The sequence below is a fragment of the Pristiophorus japonicus genome, chromosome 2, assembly GCF_044704955.1.
Source record: "Pristiophorus japonicus isolate sPriJap1 chromosome 2, sPriJap1.hap1, whole genome shotgun sequence".
NCBI classification, from domain to species: domain Eukaryota; kingdom Metazoa; phylum Chordata; class Chondrichthyes; family Pristiophoridae; genus Pristiophorus; species Pristiophorus japonicus.
This window is the reverse complement of record NC_091978.1, coordinates 40,632,229-40,650,546: the sequence shown is the minus strand read 5'-3', so window position 1 is coordinate 40,650,546 and position 18,318 is coordinate 40,632,229. Positions and strand designations below refer to the sequence as shown.

Sequence of the window (18,318 nt, the reverse complement as noted above, 5' to 3'; positions counted from 1 at the left end):
AGGTGCTCAGCGCCCTCCCGGATGCACTTCCTCCACTTAGGGCGGTCTTTGGCCAGGGACTCCCAGGTGTCAGTGGGGAAGTTGCACTTTATTAGGGAGGCTTTGAGGGTGTCCTTGTAACGTTTCCTCTGTCTGCCTTTGGCACGTTTGCTGTGAAGGAGTTCCGAGTAGAGCAATTGCTTTGGGAGTCTTGTGTCTGGCATGTGGACAATGTGCCCTGCCCAGCGGAGCTGATCAAGTGTGGTCAGTGCTTCAATGATGGGGATGTTGGCCTGGTCGAGGACGCTAATGTTGGTGCGCCTGTCCTCCCAGGGGATTTGTAGGATCTTGCGGAGACATCGTTGGTATTTCTCCAGCGACTTGATGTGTCTACTGTACATGGTCCATGTCTCTGAGCCATACAGGAGGGCGCGTATTACATAGAAACATAGAAAATAGGTGCAGGAGTAGGCCATTCGGCCCTTCTAGCCTGCACCGCCATTCAATGAGTTCATGGCTGAACATTCAACTTCAGTACCCCATTCCTGCTTTCTCACCATACCCCTTGATCCCCCTAGCAGTAAGGACTTCATCCAACTCCTTTTTGAATATATTTAGTGAATTGGCCTCAACAACTTTCTGTGGTAGAGAATTCCACAGGTTCACCACTCTCTGGGTGAAGAAGTTCCTCCGCATCTCGGTCCTAAATGGCTTACCCCTTATCCTTAGACTGTGACCCCTGGTTCTGGACTTCCCCAACATTGGGAACATTCTTCCTGCATCTAACCTGTCTAACCCCGTCAGAATTTTATATGTTTCTATGAGGTCCCCTCTCATTCTTCTGAACTCCAGTGAATACAAGCCCAGTTGATCCAGTCTTTCTTGATAGGTCAGTCCCGCCATCCCGGGAATCAGTCTGGTGAACCTTCGCTGCACTCCCTCAATAGCAAGAATGTCCTTCCTCAGGTTAGGAGACCAAAACTGTACACAATACTCCAGGTGTGGCCTCACCAATGCCCTGTACAACTGTAGCAACACCTCCCTGCCCCTGTACTCAAATCCCCTTGCTATGAAGGCCAACATGCCATTTGCTTTCTTAACCGCCTGCTGCACCTGCATGCCAACCTTCAATGACTGATGTACCATGACACCCAGGTCTCTTTGCACCTCCCCTTTTCCTAATCTGTAGCCCTGTAGACCATGAGCTTGGTGGCAGATTTGAGGGCCTGGTCTTCGAACACTCTTTTCCTCAGGCGGCCGATGGCTGCACTGGCACACTGGAGGCGGTGTTGGATCTCATCATCAATGTCTGCTCCCGAGTTATGGGAAATGGTCCACAGTTTTCAGGGCCGTGCTGTGGATCTTGATGACTGGGGGGCAGCGCTGTGCAGCTAGGACAGAATGGTGGAGGACCTTTGTCTTACGGATGTTTAGCATAAGGCCTATGCTTTCATACGCCTCAGTAAGTACATCGACTATGTCCTGGAGTTCAGCCTCTAAATGTGCGCAGATGCAGGTGTCATCCGCGTACTGTAGCTCGACGACAGAGGTTGGGTGGTCTTGGATCTGGCCTGGAGCCGGCGAAGGTTGAACAGGTTCCCACTGGTTCTATAATTTAGTTCCACTCCAGCGGGGAGTTTGTTGACTGTGAGGTTGAGAATGGCAGCGAGGAAGATTGAGAAGAGGGTTGGGGCGATGACGCTGCTCTGTTTGACCCCAGTCCGGACGTGGATTAGGTCTGTAATGGATCCGATGGCAAGGATCACGGCCTGCATGTCGTCATGGAGCAGGCAGAGGATGTTAACAAACTTTTGGGGGCATCCGAAACAGAGGAGGACACTCCATAGACCTCGCAGTTGACAGTATCAAAGGCTTTTGTAAGGTCGAAGGCGGCCATGTATAAGTGCTGCCACTGTTCTCTGCATTTTTCCTGCAGCTGTCGCGCAGTGGGAAATCAAGGACATGACACCAATAGGTGGAGTCACTGTAAAGCACTTTGCTGAGCAATTTTACATAAGAACATAAGAAATAGGAGCAGGAGTAGGCCATTTGGCCCCTCGAGCCTGCTCCGCCATTCAATAAGATCATGGCTGATCTGATCTTGGCCTCAGCTCCACTTCCTTGCCCACTCCCCATAACCCTTGACTCCCTTATCATTCAAGAATCCATCTATCTCCACCTTAAATATATTTAATGACTCAGCCTCCACTGTGCTTTGGGGTAGAGAACTCCAAAGATTCACGACCCTCAAGAGAAGAAATTCCTCCTCATTTCTGTATTAAATTGGTGACCCCTTATTTTGAAACTATGCCCGCTGGTTCTAGATTTCCCCACAAGGGGAAATATCCTCTCCGCATCTACCCCGTCATAGAATCATAGAAGTTTACTGCACAGAAGGAGGCCATTTCAGTCCATCATGTCTGCGCCGGCCAGCAAGAGGCTATCTAGCCTAATCCCACTTTCCAGTTCTAGGTCCGAAACCTTGCAGGTCACGGCACTTCAAGTGCCCATCCAAGTACTTTTTAAATGTAGTGAGGGTTTCTGCCTCTACCACCCTTTCAGGCAGCGAGTTCCAGACCCCCACAACCTCCGCAGGATCTTATATGTTGCAATAAGATCAGCTCTCATTCTTCTAAACTTCAATGAGTATAGGCCCAACCTGATCAACCTTTCTTCATAAGACATCCCCTTCATCTCAGGAATCAGCCTCGTGAACCTTCTCTGAACTGCCTCCAATGCAAGTATAAATAAGGAGACCAAAACTGTATGCAGTACTCCAGGTGTGGTCTCACCTATGCCCTGTACAGTTGTAGCAGGGCTTTCTTACTTTTATACTCCATCCCCCTTGCAATGAAGGCCAACATTCCAATTTCCTGCTCCTGCTCACAATAATTCACCCAAAATATTGACTAAGGGAAAACTGGATGTCCCAGTGATTGTGTCTTGGAAAATTTTGTAATACTGCTTGTAAAAGGCAGAGTACAATCTTGTTCTAGGTCTTTATCAACTAATTTTTAAGGAGTACCAGGTTTTGCTGTGGATTTAAATTGTAATGATTGTACAATTTATTACAATTTAAATCTCCATTCATACCAAAAAATGGATCTTATCTAGTCTTTGGAGCATACAGTGCATAGTAGTGGTTCAGATAACACAAAGCATAGAATAGGTTTAGGATTAAGGCAGAGGAGAAAACACTAGTTGCAGAATCGGGGTTAATGTTAGGGTGAGAAGTTGAGAGTCTGGACTAGGACTTACATTTCATGTTTGTCAGAAGAATCAAGCATTTAATCCACTTTACCCTATGTTATCCACTTTGATCTTATTACATGCATAAGAATGAGCTATAGATGTTAATCCTTCAGAACAAATGTGTTAAGTACTGTGATTAAAATCAGGTCTGGTCTAAAAGGTATGCATTTTATTCAGTCAATAGTCAACAGAAGCTTTTACTATTCATTCTTGCCCTATTGTCTTAAATTACATTTAGAGTCAAGTGAAAACGATAAGATTTATTAGACATTTATTCACATAATTTAAACAAATAGATAAGTCAGTAAGAATGGTATTCTGATCTTTCTGACAATCCACAGTTGTCCCATTAAAAAAAAATGATGTAATCATGGCGTGTTATATACAAATCAGTAAGAGTGAGATTAATTTTATAAGTATGAATAACAACTGAATAGTTCATCTAATGTGAGTTACTTGTACCAATTTTCAACACCACTTATAGTTCTGGTCACATTATTATTTATACTATACAGCATGGGAATTAAATATCCACAAGTTATTGACATATCCTTTCAAAAAATTATACAACTTCACATCAGTGCTCTGCTGCAAATAATCTAAAGTTGTGACTGCCATTTCTGAGGAAAGTGGATCGCTCATTACTTACAGCTTACTAAATAAACCAAGATTGTTTCTGCAGATCTCATATCCAATATGAATCTGTCCAAACAGAATACCAATATCTTGGATGAGGCTTGGTATCTGATGCCGGAGGCTCATTTCTTTTTGGAAAACAGAATCATAGAATGTTACATCACAAAAAGAGGCCGTTCAGCTCATCAAGTTGGTACCGGTGCTTTTTTTTTTTACCCCACATGAGCCAGCTAGTTTAATCTGTGCTCTTCAAACCCTTCATTATTACTCTTTTTCAAGAAACTATCTAATTTTCTTTGAAAAGAATTAGGGCTGGATTCTGCTTTGCTCATTTCGGGGCGGTAATGGTGGCGGGGAGGGGCGGTGAAGTTTGCGCCCGGGAACAGTTTGCTCCTCAGTCAGCAAAATTCATCAGCTAGGCCGAGTTTGGGGCGGAGCGCGAAGGGACATGTTGCACACTTCTCTTCGGGTGCTAGGCCAGCTGAGCAAGCGAAAATCCCGAGCTAAATAGCCGGCCTCAGAGCATTCTAAAAGAGGCCTGGGGAGAAAAGAAAATCTGAAGAAAAAAAACCCACCAAAAACATTCCCAATAAATAACTCTCACCACCACGACATTAATCGCAAAAAAAAAAACAATCACACTTACCTGAGGTAGACATTACTTCCCTCACTGCAACAGCTACAGCTTGGACTGTCCACTTTCACGGGTGATCCAAACATGGCGCTCTATGAATCTGGCGGGAGCCAAAAATCGAGCCGGTGTCGCAACCAGGGGCGTCACCTCTTCCGAGCGGTAATGCTCCATGCTCCACCGAAACCGGCCCCGAAATCCCCAATGGGGTGCTGGAAGTTTTCCGCCCACTGCCGCCCCTCCAGGTTAAAGGCAGAGGCAACAACAACCAAAAATCCAGTCCATAGACTCCGCTTCAATAATGGCTCAGGACAGAGTAACAGATTCTAATCACTTGCTCAGTGAATAAATGCTTTTCGTCCCTTTAGTTATTTTGTGTGCTTATTTTAAATTTATGCCCTCTCATTACAGTCTTTCTGAACAATGGAAACAATAGATCACTATTTATCATTCGTAAGGATCTGGTCAACCCTTAACTTTCTCACTCTAGTGAAAAAAAAACCAGCTTCTCAATTCTCTTTTTGTAATGGTAACCCCTCACCTCATCCTACATGGTATTCTAATAAACCTACACTATACTACTTTTCCCATTGCTTTTATATCTTTCTTAGATCGGGATGCTAAGCACGACCCAATATACTGTCGTTTGTACTAATTAAGATTTGCACAGGTTCAGTATTTTTGTATTCTATGCCGCTAGATATAAAGCAAAGGATTTGCGTGCCTTTCAGAAAATAGGTGCAGGAGTAGGCCATTCGGCTCTGCACCACCATTCAATAAGATCATGGCTGATCATCCACCTCAGTACCCCTTTCCTGCTTTCTCTCCATACTCCTTGATCTCCTTAACCGTAAGGGCCATATCTAACTCCCTGTTGAATATATCCAATGAACTGGCATCAACAACTCTCTGCGGCAGGGAATTCCACAGGTTAACAACTCTCTGAGTGAAGAAGTTTCTCCTCATCTCAGTCCTAAATGGCCTACCCCTTATCCTTAAGACTATGTCCCCTGGTTCCGGACTTCCCCAACATCGGAAATATTCTTCCTGCATCTAACCTGTCCAGTCCCGTCAGAATTTTATATGTTTCTATGAGATCCCCTCCCATCCTTCTAAACTCCAGTGAATAAAGGCCCAGTTGATCCAGTCTCTCCTCATATGTCAGTCCAGCCAGCCCTGGAATCAGTCTGGTGAACCTTTGCTGCACTCCCTCAATAGCAAGAACGTCCTTCCTCAGATTAGGAGACCAAAACTGAACACAATATTCCAGGTGAGGCCTCACCAAGGCCCTGTACAACTGCAGTAAGACCTCCCTGCTCCTATACTCTTAGGAGCCATATCTATTTTTACTGTCACCTTTAATGCTCATCTGCTCCACTTCAGATCTTACAATTTAAGGTGCATTTATTTTCCTTATTTCACATTTTGCTACATTGAACTGTATCTGCCACCTCTCTGCCCATCCTATTTTATCTATGTCCTCCTGCAGTCTTTCACAATCCTCATCACAATTTGCCATACTCCAATTTGGTATCATTAGCAAATTTCAGTAGCAGCAGTGATTTCGCTATGGAACTATACCTGCTGAGGGCACATTGTGGAAAACTGTACATCCCTAGCTCATGATTTGTGTTCCAGGTGGGCATAGTTCTGGTAAGGGAGCATTGAAATGGAAAATTTACCCTATTGTTCCTTCTATTCCTAGGTCCAGATCTTTTATTTTATACAGTAAGAGCGGCCCCAACACAAATTCCTGTGGAACATCACGCACCACACCTTTCTGATCAAAAATATCCTATTAACCCCAAACTCTGCTTTCTGCCCTCCAACCAACTATTTATGTGGCCACATCTCCATGGTCACCACATGGTAAAAAAATCCATGCACAGGCATCTTCCACCCTTCAGGATGTAGTTCAGGACCTGGAATATTAGGTCCTTCATTGAAACACCTGTGAACACATCCTGTTTTTGGCAAGGAAGCAAGTCATCCTTGTTTCGATGGACCACCTATGATGATTCCATATGCCATTATTTTTGTGATAAGTCTCTTATGTGGCACCCAATCAAACACTTTGAAAATCCATCATCAACCACATCCACTGCATTTAACTTATCTATTCTATCCTAGTTCAAATAATTTTATCCAGTTGGTATGATCCGGAGAAACGAGTTCAAATCTCACCACAGAGCTGGGCAATTTAAATTCAATTATTTAAATAAATCTGGAATAAAAAGCTAGTATCAGTAATAGTGACCATGAAACTACAGGATTGTTGTAAAAACCCATCTGGTTCACTAATGTCCTTTCGGGAAGGAAATATGCTGTCCTTACCCGGTCTGGCCTATATGTGACTCCAGACCCACAGTAATGTGGTTGACTCTTACTTGCCCTTTCAATCCATTCAGTTGGCTTACCACCACCTTCGAGAGCAATTAGGGATGGGCAATGAATGCTGGCCTTGCTGGTGACATCCACATCCAGTGAATAAATAATTTTAAAGAACGAGTATTAGACCCTCTATTTGCAGAGGCAATAGGCCTAAAACTTGTTTCAGGCAGGCACTTGGGATAACTAAGGGGTGCCCCAACCAACATAGTGACCAGCCCACTTCCTGTGTATTTCAGGGGTGTGCAATTGATGACAAAAATTGGTAAGTTGCGAACTAGTTTTGTGCCTGAAAAATGGGTGGAGAGGGGTCCAATTTTGTCCCTATGGCCAGCCGGCTTCAATTTTAGGCTTTGATGAACTAAAACAGAATTGTCTGAACAGTAATCTTTCCATAATGTTGTGATGTACTATAATGCATCGACACATGTAAACCAATCTGTAACATTTTGCCTACACCCATCTGCAGTCTTCAAATAACTATCTGCTGAAATACTCTTGAGGAATGAGACTGGATAGTAGTGAGGAATTTCTTCTCTCAGAAGGTTGTAAATCTATGGAATTCTCTGCCCCAGAAAGCTGTGGAGGCTGGGTCATTGAATATATTTAAGGCAGAGATAGGCATATTTTTGAACAATGGGGGAATAAAGGGTTATGGGGACTGGGTAGGGAAGTGGAGCCGAGTCCATGATCAGATCAGCCATGATCTTATTGAATGGTGGAGCAGGCTCGAGGGGCCGGGTCGTCTACTCCTGCTCCTATTTCTTATGTTCTTATGATATGCTCTTTATGACTAGGCATGATCTCTCCAAGAACAGATTCATTGAGGACTTCATCATTGTAGGAAGGTGGTTGGCACAATGGCATATATGGGTGTATATAGTCTCTGTTAGCAGTTTTCTCGTGGTTACAGCCGCACCAAAGGATTGTTAGTCCTGCACGAATAATCTCTGCTGGTCTCAGACCTGAGTGGTTTTAAACAAGCTTTAATATACATTGGCTAATAACAGAATTGTGCTTCTATAACCGTTCTACAGTATTATATTAAATGACCAACAATTAATGCAAATGGTTTCCCCCACAAAGTTCAAGTTGATCAGACTTCCGTGGGCTTCCATTAAGGCAAAAGCAATTCCGACTGTCCACGAGCACTAACTTTGGGGTGGGGGGGGGGCAGGGTCTACTCTTATACTATTCGGCTACCTTTGGCTGCACGTACTCATAACAGTATCCCATCAAGCTAACGCCATGCGTCAGGTGTTTATGCAACATCTTAATCTCCTCTCCAATTCTGTCTGACAGGCTTGTTAGTGTTTTCTCCTCTTACCTGTAAGTGTCTGGTTCTTTATATGTTCATCATCATAAGCAGTCCCTCAGAATCGAGACAGACTTGCTTCCACTCTTAACAGGAGTTCTTAGGTGGCTGTACAGTTCAATACGAGAACCGCAGTCCCTGTCACAGGTGGGACAGACAGTCATTGAGGGAAGGGGTGGGTGGGACTAATTTGTCGCATGCTCTTTCTGCTGCCTGCACTTGATTTCTGCATGCTCTCGGCGACGAGACTTGAGGTGCTCAGTGCTCTCCCGGATGCGCTTCCTCCGCTTAGGGCGGTATTTGGCCAGGGTCTCTCAGGTGTCAGTGGGGATGTTGCACTTTATCAGGGAGGCTTTGAGGGTGTCCTTGTAACGCTTCCGCTGCCCACCTTTGGCTTGCTTGCCGCGAAGGAGTTCCGAGTAACTTGCTTTGGGAGTCTCGTGTCTGGCATGCGAACTATGTGGCCTGCCCAGCGGAGCTGATCAAGTGTGGTCAGTGCTTCGATGCTGGGTATTGTAATACCAGCCCACTTATGGCCATGCATGTTAGGTATGTGGGTCTCCCAGCAAGTAGTCCCTTATCTAGGTATGGGCCATTTCTTGACCTGGGTGTTTATCGTCATGCTGGAGTTCACCCCCATCCACCCCTTCTCTCCACATTCGCTCTCTGGCTAAAATGCTGGAGCAAAGCAAGCTAGGATACCCAGACCATTTGGGTCAATTTAAAATATTCTAACTGCCTTTCTCAAGGAAAGGACACATTTCGATAGTTTTGCATCAGTTGAGTCGGCAAAGACTACTTTCAATCTGAATAAAACGTGCATCACAAATAGTAAAGAAACATCAATCCCTGAATCCTTTACTTAAGAAGTAAAGATTTAAACCATGTAGTCAAATACAAAGGAAAGCTATACAGGTTGTAGTAAAGTTTAAATTGATTTGATTTGCTGGCAATGAGTAGTTAATCAGTGCGTTTTGTTCACTCAATTAGACCAAAAAAAATACCATGAGTAAATGTGAAGTCCAAGCAGTTTTGTCTATTACATTATCAATCACAATTACTACCAATTACAATAGCTACAGACATTAAATACTAAATTCTTTACAAATGTAGCCGATTGATGTAAAAAATAATCGACATTTTAAATACTTGACAATAAATTACGCACACTGCAGAATTAAAAAAGACCACAATCTATAGAAAAAAGGCAGAATTAGCTGCTTGAAATCCCTGTTGCAAGAGACTTGAAAGTTACAGATAATAATGTCATATAACAAAGTGGCCATTTTTGCACCTTTTGTTGGCCTTAATGCAATGCATAGTTGAACTGGTTTGCAAACTTTTCATGTTTTCTTTTGTCTACACAAGCCATTGCTTCGGCGATTCGTTTCATTGAGGTCCTGCAAAGACAAACAAAACAAAACATGTGTATTGTTCGGACTTGAACAGTGTGCTGGTAGAACGTTACTTATCTTGGTCAACACACCACCATCATAGTATGTTGCAGCTCTAACCCACTCGTACAGCTGCAAAGAAGACACCATCAAGACCAACAGCTGCAACAGAACAAGTTAAATAGCTACTACAATATTCCTTTGTGTGGATTACATGTCAATTTAAAAACATTTACATTATGCTATATTTGATATCCTTCCGTTTGATTTAAATTAATAAAATAACCCTTGGGCAAATGCCACAAAATGATAGGAGTCCATTACAAGGAAAGTTCCTGATCTTGTTCAGGCCTTTGGGGAGAATTCATGAACAGTGGCAATCAATGCTCCCTGTAATTTTTGTTTGGATGTGTGACACATTCAAACTACTGTGCATGCGCGTTTTTTCCTATTTAAAATCCGATGAGCCGGCTGCGCGGGAGCAGCAGAGTTCTGCACGACTAAGCGGCTTAAAGAGAACACTGGTGGCATCATATTTCTGAGAACTGAGGAGAAAATTGAGGGAGAGTCAAGCATCGCTTTCACATCTTTTAGAGGCCAATTAGATAAGAACATTGGTATAGAAATGGGAGAAGCATATTGATATTTGGCATTCCATTGATTCAAAGAAGACAACAAAATGATTTACAAATACATATTTCAGGAGAGTCCTACTGATTAATTGTAGGAGTGGGAGAGTGAGCATCCTAAAGATAAAAAGGATAAAATTCAGCCTGGGCAGGAGCACAAAATGGGCGACATTGGATCGGCCACCCGTTAGGTATCCTGCCCAGTTTTCCTTTCCATTGACTTCAATGGATGGCAGATTGAGCAGGGTACATAATGGATGGCCGAGCTGCTTATGGAAAGAACATTTGGGTGGGGTGTATAATAAGTGGCTGACACACAAACGCCTTTTTTGCGGCCCGACCGAAATAGAATTTTACCCCCAACAGATTGATGTTTGGGGGTCCCAAGGTTAAAAAGTGAAAGTGCTAAAGCAAAGCAACAGGCCTGGATATTTTATCATCATCAGTCACTCCTATAAATGGACTTTATATTCTTTATGAACCGGAGTGCCCCTTTTCCTACACAACATCATGGTAAATGATAGTGAGACCCAAGGATTGTAACAGGTAACTCTTCCTCTGTTCACCAGCTACAGGAATATATCACACGCCAGCACAAGAATTCTTCTCTATCTCCAAAAGTACTAACTTAAGACACAGGCTCTGGATCAACAAGTAGCTTTATTTACATAAGGCAGATGCATGAACAAAAACCAATATACCAGTGAAATACACATTCCTGTATACTCCGCCAAATCTTCTTAACAATCTACTTTTGGAAATCCACTGATTAGCTATAAGAGAAGGCAACAAAATAATTTATATCAATATGCAAGTTTCCAATCACATTATCACAAGATAAAGATAGAAAAGGAAGGTAATTTGGCCCATCTCATCATTGACAAACAATTAAGTAAAAGACAGCCGACTAATAGTACATTAGCACAAGGGACGGAGACATTTTCGTACCCTTGAATGATCACTCACTTGATTGGGAAATAATGAACAGTACAACAGCCAAAGGGAATGCTGTGGATGCTGTAAATCTGAAATAGAAACATAGAAACATAGAAAATAGGTGCAGGAGTAGGCCATTCGGCCCTTCTAGCCTGCACCGCCATTCAATGAGTTCATGGCTGAACATTCAACTTCAGTACCCCATTCCTGCTTTCTCGCCATACCCCTTGATCCCCCTAGTAGTAAGGACCTCATCTAACTCCTATAAACAGAAATGCTGGAAATACTCAGCAGGTCCAGCAGCAATTGTGGAGAGAGTACAAAAGCCAAGCAGCTTGAATGGGCTTCTGGAGAAGACCCAAGTCAGGAACAGGGGAGCAACTGATGCACTGAATTCAGGTCATAAGTCAACCACAATATATGATTACCATAGAAATTTACAGCACGGAAGGAGGCCATTTTGGCCCATCGTGTCTGTGCCAGCCGACAAAGAGCTATCCGGCCTGATCCCACTTTCCAGTTCTAGGTCCGCAGCCCTGAAGGTTATGGCACTTCAAGTACATATCCAAGTAGTTTTTAAAATGTGGTGAGGGTTTCTGCCTCTACCACCCTTTCAGGCAGTGAGTTCCAGACCCCCACCGCCCTCGGTGAAGAAATTTCCCCTCAAATCCTCTCTAAACTTCCTACCAATTATTTTAATCTGAAATATATTATACTGAAATAGATTCAAGTGATACTTTTAATTTGTAATCTATCCCTTTGTTAATACAATCCAGCTCTTTTCTACTATATATGGACAGATGGTTTTCTAGGTTTCTTTCTTGACCAGCACGTTGTACAATCAACCCATTTAACACATACTCATTCTCTCTTTTGGCTCTTTGCTCCTATAATAACTGCACATTTACTACATTATCACTTAATGCACTAAATTATTTTACAGTTCCATTGCACGAACCTAACTTAATCCCACTTAGTATGCAGCTGACAGTTTGTAATTTAATTTTCAACCTTGCTGCCTTGTCCTCGGTTTCTTCCCCCCCCGCCCTCTCCTTTCTGCATGAATGTTTTTGTTGTAAGGTTCTCTCTTCCTTACTGCCCTGTTTCCCTTTCTTAATACACCCCTCTACCCCCATTCCCTTTTCATTTTACAGCCCACACAATGTGAAAACTGCTGGATCCTTTATAAGTAACTTCCAACAGATTGCAGCATCAACAGTATCCCCAACTTCTGTGCAAATAGAACACCATAAAATATTTTACCAGATAACAAAAAAAACAACTAATTTTGTTAAATAGGAACAGGAGTAGGCCAATCAGCCCCTCGAGCCTGCTCCACCATTCAATTAGATCATGGCTGATCTGTACCTCAACTCCGTCTACCCACCGTGGTTCTGAAACCCTTAGTACACTTGCCTTAAAAAAAAATCTATTAATCTCAGTTTTGACATTTTCAATTGCTCTCCAGCCTCAACTTTTTGGAGGAAGAGAGTTTTACATAGCTCTGGTTAGACCCCATTTAGAGCACTGCGTTCAGCTCTGAGCACCGCATCTCAGGAAGAATATATTGGCCTTGGCAGCGCAAATTCATCAGAATGATATCGGGGCTAAAAAGGTTAAATGCCCTTGCTTTTGTTTTAAAAGAAGCCAAGTAATAAGAAAAGACAATTTGGTAACATTAAACTTGCTCCTTCTACAAGCTTTGTGAAGTCTGCTCTAGATCAAGATAATGTCCTAATGGAAAGCTGTTGACAATTATTTGTTGATCCCAAAAGATAACCAAACAAAATTAGAGTATTTGTCCATCTTCACTAATCAGCACTCATCTCTCTCTCTCCTCATATAACTAACCAGTTACCAACATGTGTGAACTGTGCTCCACAGGGTTTAGGAGAGCAGGGTTCTTAAACATTTTTGAGAAAAGGCTTTCACTCAGTGGACACCTATGGCTGAGTGCATACTTCTAGTGTTCAGGGTCCTTTTCCTAGAGATCTTTACCTGAGTCTTCATGCACGGAAAATGTAAACAAAGTCATTTTTGCTTAATAAGTGTTAGAAACCTTTCATGCCTGCCTTTAAAATTGAAAGGGACAATCAGTATCCAAAAGGTTTAATGGCCCTCATGCAAATGGCATCAATGAATTTGGTTTTAATCAACTGCCTTTGTTTTAATGGGATTTAAAAAAAATGTTCATACCCAATCCCTCAAACTAATCTACAGCAGCACAAAACATGCTTATTATTGTAGCTCTGGTTCATTTAAGAATGATTAGTTTGAACAAAATGGTACAATAAATGCCCAAAAGGAAAAGCGTGAATTTAATAAAAATTGCAATAACTCAAATAAGAGTGTCTGAACACTGATTTCCCCTGCAGCAGTTACAGAAGAGATCAATACTTTAAGCGATGTAATACCTTGAAAATACTTTCTGTTAATAAAAGCACAGCAGGACACTGTGTACATTTAACAGTATCATTTCTATCTCCAAGACCTGTGAAATTAGGAAACAGCAGAGCAGCAGCCTAAGTATCTAATTCTTAAGAGAAGTCTTTAGCACTAATTCAGTGGCCTTGACATGTCCTGGTGTGTAATGTTAAGTCTGGCATCAGCATCACTGCGCTGTGTGGTACTGCAAATGAAATGATATCCATCTCAGTCCTGTGCAACCATTCACTAAATTCTATTGACAGGAACAGCAGGATTTTATTACTTGTAAAATTCAAGTTTTTTCTTTCCTTGTGGCAAAAAGGGCAGAAGGTTAATTAACCCTCTAAGCACTCCAGAACATTTTTGGCCAGGACATGATAATATTGCATTTTATAGGTAATTTATATTGTACGTATATTTTGTGTTGCTTGGTTTCGGAGTGGTGCAAATGTAATGGAAAGTCGTCAACAACTGATATAAATGACCAGTTAATCTGTTTATGGTGATGTTGGTTGAGGGATAACTGATCACGAGAACCTTCTTGCCCCTTTTCCAAATCCGCCTGAACAGGCAGATGGGGCTTTGGTTTAACCAAAAGATTGCCCCTCCAATAATGCAGCACCCCCTCAGTACTTGCATTGAAACGTCAGCCTAGATTATTTCATAATTTCCAAGTTTGCAGATGACTCAAAGCTAGGAAATACAGTAAACAGAGAGGAGGATAGTAACAGAATTCAGGAGGGCACAAACTGATGAAATGAGCACACACATGGTAGATGAAATTTAACGCAGAAAAGTATGAAGTGATTCATTTAGGTAGGAAGAATGAGGAGAGACAATATAAACTAAATGGTACTGTTATGTATTTGACCCCTTGCAACCTGTATTACATTACCACCAGAGGGCCTACCTGTTGGAGTCCCAAGGGATCCCAGCATCCCTTGGGAGCACGGTATATAAGCAGTCCACCCACGAGGTACCTGAACTCTGGAATCTTATTAAAGGGGCTAAGGTCACACTTGCTCGTTGTACACAGTACTCAGTTTCATCCTTTATTATGAATGCATCAGGTACAAATTTAAAGCGGCTGCAGGAAGAGAGAGACCTGGGGGTGTATGTACACAAATCTTTGAAGATGGCAGGACAAGTTGAGAAGTGCTGTTAAAAATGCAAACAGGATCTTTGGCTTTATAAATAGCAGCATATAGTACAAAAGCAAGGAAGTTATGCCGAATCTTTATAAAACTCCGGTTAGGCCCCAGCTGGAATATTGTGGTCAATTCTGGGCACTACACTTTAGGAAAGATCTCAAAGCTTTAGAGAGGGTGCAGAGTAGATTTATCAGAATGGTACCAGGGATAAGGGACTTCAATTACGTGGAGAGACTCGAGCAACTGGGGTTGTTCTCTTTAGAGCTGAGACGGTTAAGGGGAGATTTGTTACAGATATTCAAAATTATGAAGGATTTTGGGAGAGTAAATAAGGAGAAACTTTTTCCATGGCAGGAGGGTCAGTAACAAGAGGAATTGACAAAAGAACCAGAGGCGACATGAGGAATTTTTTTTTTTTTTAAATGCAGTGCGTTATGATGATCTGAAACGCATTGTCTGAAAAGGTAGTGAAAGCAGATTCAATAATGTTTCAAAAGTGAACTGGATAAATATTTGAAGGGGAAAAATGTGCATGGTTATAAGGAAAGAGTAGGGAAGTGGGACTATTTGGATACCTTTTTCAAAGAGCTAGCACAGGCACAATGGGCTGAATGGCCTCATCCTGTGCTGTATTAGTCTATAATCCTAGCTGCCAGAATATCTTGGAATCAAATTAGAAGCAAAAGAAAAAAATATATTATGTGTATATACTTTGGGATAACACATCAGAAACCAAATGATAAATTCCCAATTTGGTAAAGAAATATAAATACTTTTAATTAAAAAAACAAAAATTATGAATTAAATTTCAAAAAATGGTGTGTAAATGCTCCATGGTAAATGTATTTGCAACAGGTAAAAACGATAATTCCTAAACTAATAGAAACAGAAGCACTTCAGAAAGAAAAATGGCTTGCATCCTAGGGTCTTAAGAGAAGTAGCGGCAGGGATAGTGGATGCATTGGTGGTAATTAACCAAAATTCCCTGGATTCTGGGGAGGTCCCAGTAGATTGGAAAACTACAAATGTAACACCCCTATTTAAAAAAGGAGGCAGACAAAAAGCAGGAAACTACAGACCAGTTAGCCTAACATCTGTGGTTGGGAACATGTTGGAGTCTATTATTAAAGAAGCAGTAGCAGGACATTTGGAAAAGCAAAATTCGGTCAGGCAGAGTCAGCATGGATTTATGAAGGGAAAGTCACGTTTGACAAATTTGCTAGAATTCTTTGAGGATGTAACAAACAGGGTGGATAAAGGGGAACCAGTGGACGTGGTGTATTTGGACTTCCAGAAGGCATTTGACAAGGTGCCACATAAAAGGTTACTGCACAAGATAAAAGTTCACAGGGTTGGGGGTAATATATTAGCATGGATAGAGGATTGGCTAACGAACAGAAAACAGAGAGTAGGGATAAATGGTTTATTCTCAGGTTGGCAATCAGTAACCAGTGGGGAGCTGCAGGGATCAGTGCTGGGACCCCAACTATTTACAATCTATATTACCGACTTGGAGGAAGGGACCGGGTGTAACGTAGCCAAGTTTGCTGATGATACAAAGATGGGAGGAAAAGCAATGTGTGAGGAGAACATAAAAAATCTGCAAAAGGACATAGACAGGCCAAGTAAGTGGGGCAAACATTTGGCAGCTGGAGTATAATCTTGTAAAGTATGAGGTCATGCACTTTGGCAGAAAAAATCAAAGAGCAAGTTACTATTTAAATGGAGAAAGATTGCAAAGTGATGCAGTACAGCGGAACCTGGGGGTACTTGTGCATGAAACACAAAAGGTTAGTATGCAGATACAGCAAGTGATCAGGAAGGCCAATGGAATCTTGGCCTTTATTGTAAAGGGGATGGAGTATAAAAGCAGGGAAGTCTTGCTACAGTTGTACAGGGTATTGGTGAGGCCACACCTGGAATACTGCGTGCAGTTTTGGTTTCCATATTTACGAAAGGATATACCGTATATACTCGCGTATCCTACGATCTCACGTATCATGCGACCCCTAAATTTTCGTCCCCAAAACATGATTTTACCATATATCCCATGTATCGTGCGAGTCACTTTTTTGAGATACCAGATGACACTAGGCTAGGCTTTCAAACAAGTTTAACAAGTACCCAACACGTAACAAGTACCCTAACACATAACAACGATCGAATACAGACCTTAACAACCGAATCATGAAACGACTCTTCCGCCGTAAACAACCGAATGAGAAACAGCTGTTTTGCTGTTTCTCATTACGATAATAAACATTTCGTTCCAAATCTCATCTAAGGTAGTAAACTATGACAAATATATTTTTACATTCTACCCTTAGCCACTATGGAGAAAAGATCTGCGAAGAAATATACTGCCAAATTTAAGCTGCAAGTTGTTGCCGAAGCGGAACAAAGCAACAACCTTAAAGCTGCAAAGCTGTTTGGTGTCGGAGAAAGCTGTGTCCGAAATTAAGATTCGTTTCTGTTTTCCTTTGGTAGTTAGCCTCTCAGCTGATTTGGAAAGCGTAAACATTACGTGTGTATCAGCAAGTAAAACAGCAGTTTTATCAAAATCATCTTTATTTGATATACATTGGTACTATTTGACTTACCGTAAATGGATACGGTCTGCTTAACAGCCTAACAGCTGAATCTTGGCCAGCACTCACACCCGCAAATTTTGTATCTCGCGTATCATGCGACCCCCCAAATTTAGGTTACAATTTAGGTCTTCAAAAGTCGCATGATACGCGAGTATATACGGTACTTGCTTCGGAGGCAGTTCAGAGAATGTTCACAAGGTTGATTCCGGAGATGAGGGGGTTGACTTATGAGGAAAGGATGAGTAGGTTGGGCCTCTACTCATTGGAATTCAGAAGAATGAGAGGTGATCTTATCGAAACGTATAAGATTATGAGGGAGCCTGACAAAGTGGATGCAGAGAGGATGTTTCCACTGATAGGGGAGACTAGAACTAGAGGGCATAATCTTAGAATAAGGGGCTGCCCATTTCTCCTCTCAGAAGGTTGTGGATCTGTGGAAGCTGGGACATTGAATAAATTTAAGGCAGAAATAGACAGTTTCTTAAACGATAAGGGAATAAGGGGTTATGGAGAGCGGGCAGGGAAGTGGACCCGAGTCCATGATCGGATCAGCCATGATCGTATTAAATGGCGTAGCAGGCTCGAGGGGCCGTATGGCCTACTCCTGCTCCTATTTCTTATGTTCTTATGTAAATGAATACTAAGTAAAGTCCTTACTTGTTGAACACTCGTTTCTCCAGCCTTGATCGAGATGTATTACTCTGCTGTTTTAAATCAGTGAGATTTGGATACTTTTTCTTCTTTCCTTTTCCCTTTTTCCCTTTTCCTTTTCGGTCACATTTCGAAGAACCAAGATCTACCCCTTTGGCAGCTTCAATCTCACGCATCAATTCTGGATCCCGCCAGTCTGTCAGGGAAGAAAATCCTATGAATTTCTGACAGTATTGGGAGTGACTGTTACATTTTTAGGTCTTTTCAACCTTCTTATTCTAGATTATTTCATGTGCGAGTCCCAAGTTTCCATACCTTCAAGACTATCTATCCTTGCT

The 18,318-nt window shown here is 42.1% G+C and overlaps 1 protein-coding gene across 4 annotated transcripts in view; it reads right to left on the bottom strand.

Annotated features, from left to right (window-relative positions):
- Nucleotides 1–7,856: 7,856 nt before the first annotated feature.
- The window catches only part of uvssa (UV-stimulated scaffold protein A), a 100,547-nt gene continuing 90,085 nt past the window's right edge, over nt 7,857–18,318 (bottom strand). For 3 of the 4 annotated variants that reach the window (XM_070866889.1, XM_070866890.1, XM_070866888.1), the window contains exons 13-14: nt 17,987–18,176; nt 7,857–9,601 (exon numbers count right to left, since the gene is read on the bottom strand). In XM_070866889.1, coding sequence (XP_070722990.1) covers nt 9,508–9,601; nt 17,987–18,176 — 284 coding nt within the window. In that variant the 3' untranslated portion in view covers nt 7,857–9,507. Of the gene's footprint in view, nt 9,602–10,927; nt 10,998–17,986; nt 18,177–18,318 lie in introns of those variants that run through there. The other variant, XM_070866891.1, reaches the window with a different exon arrangement.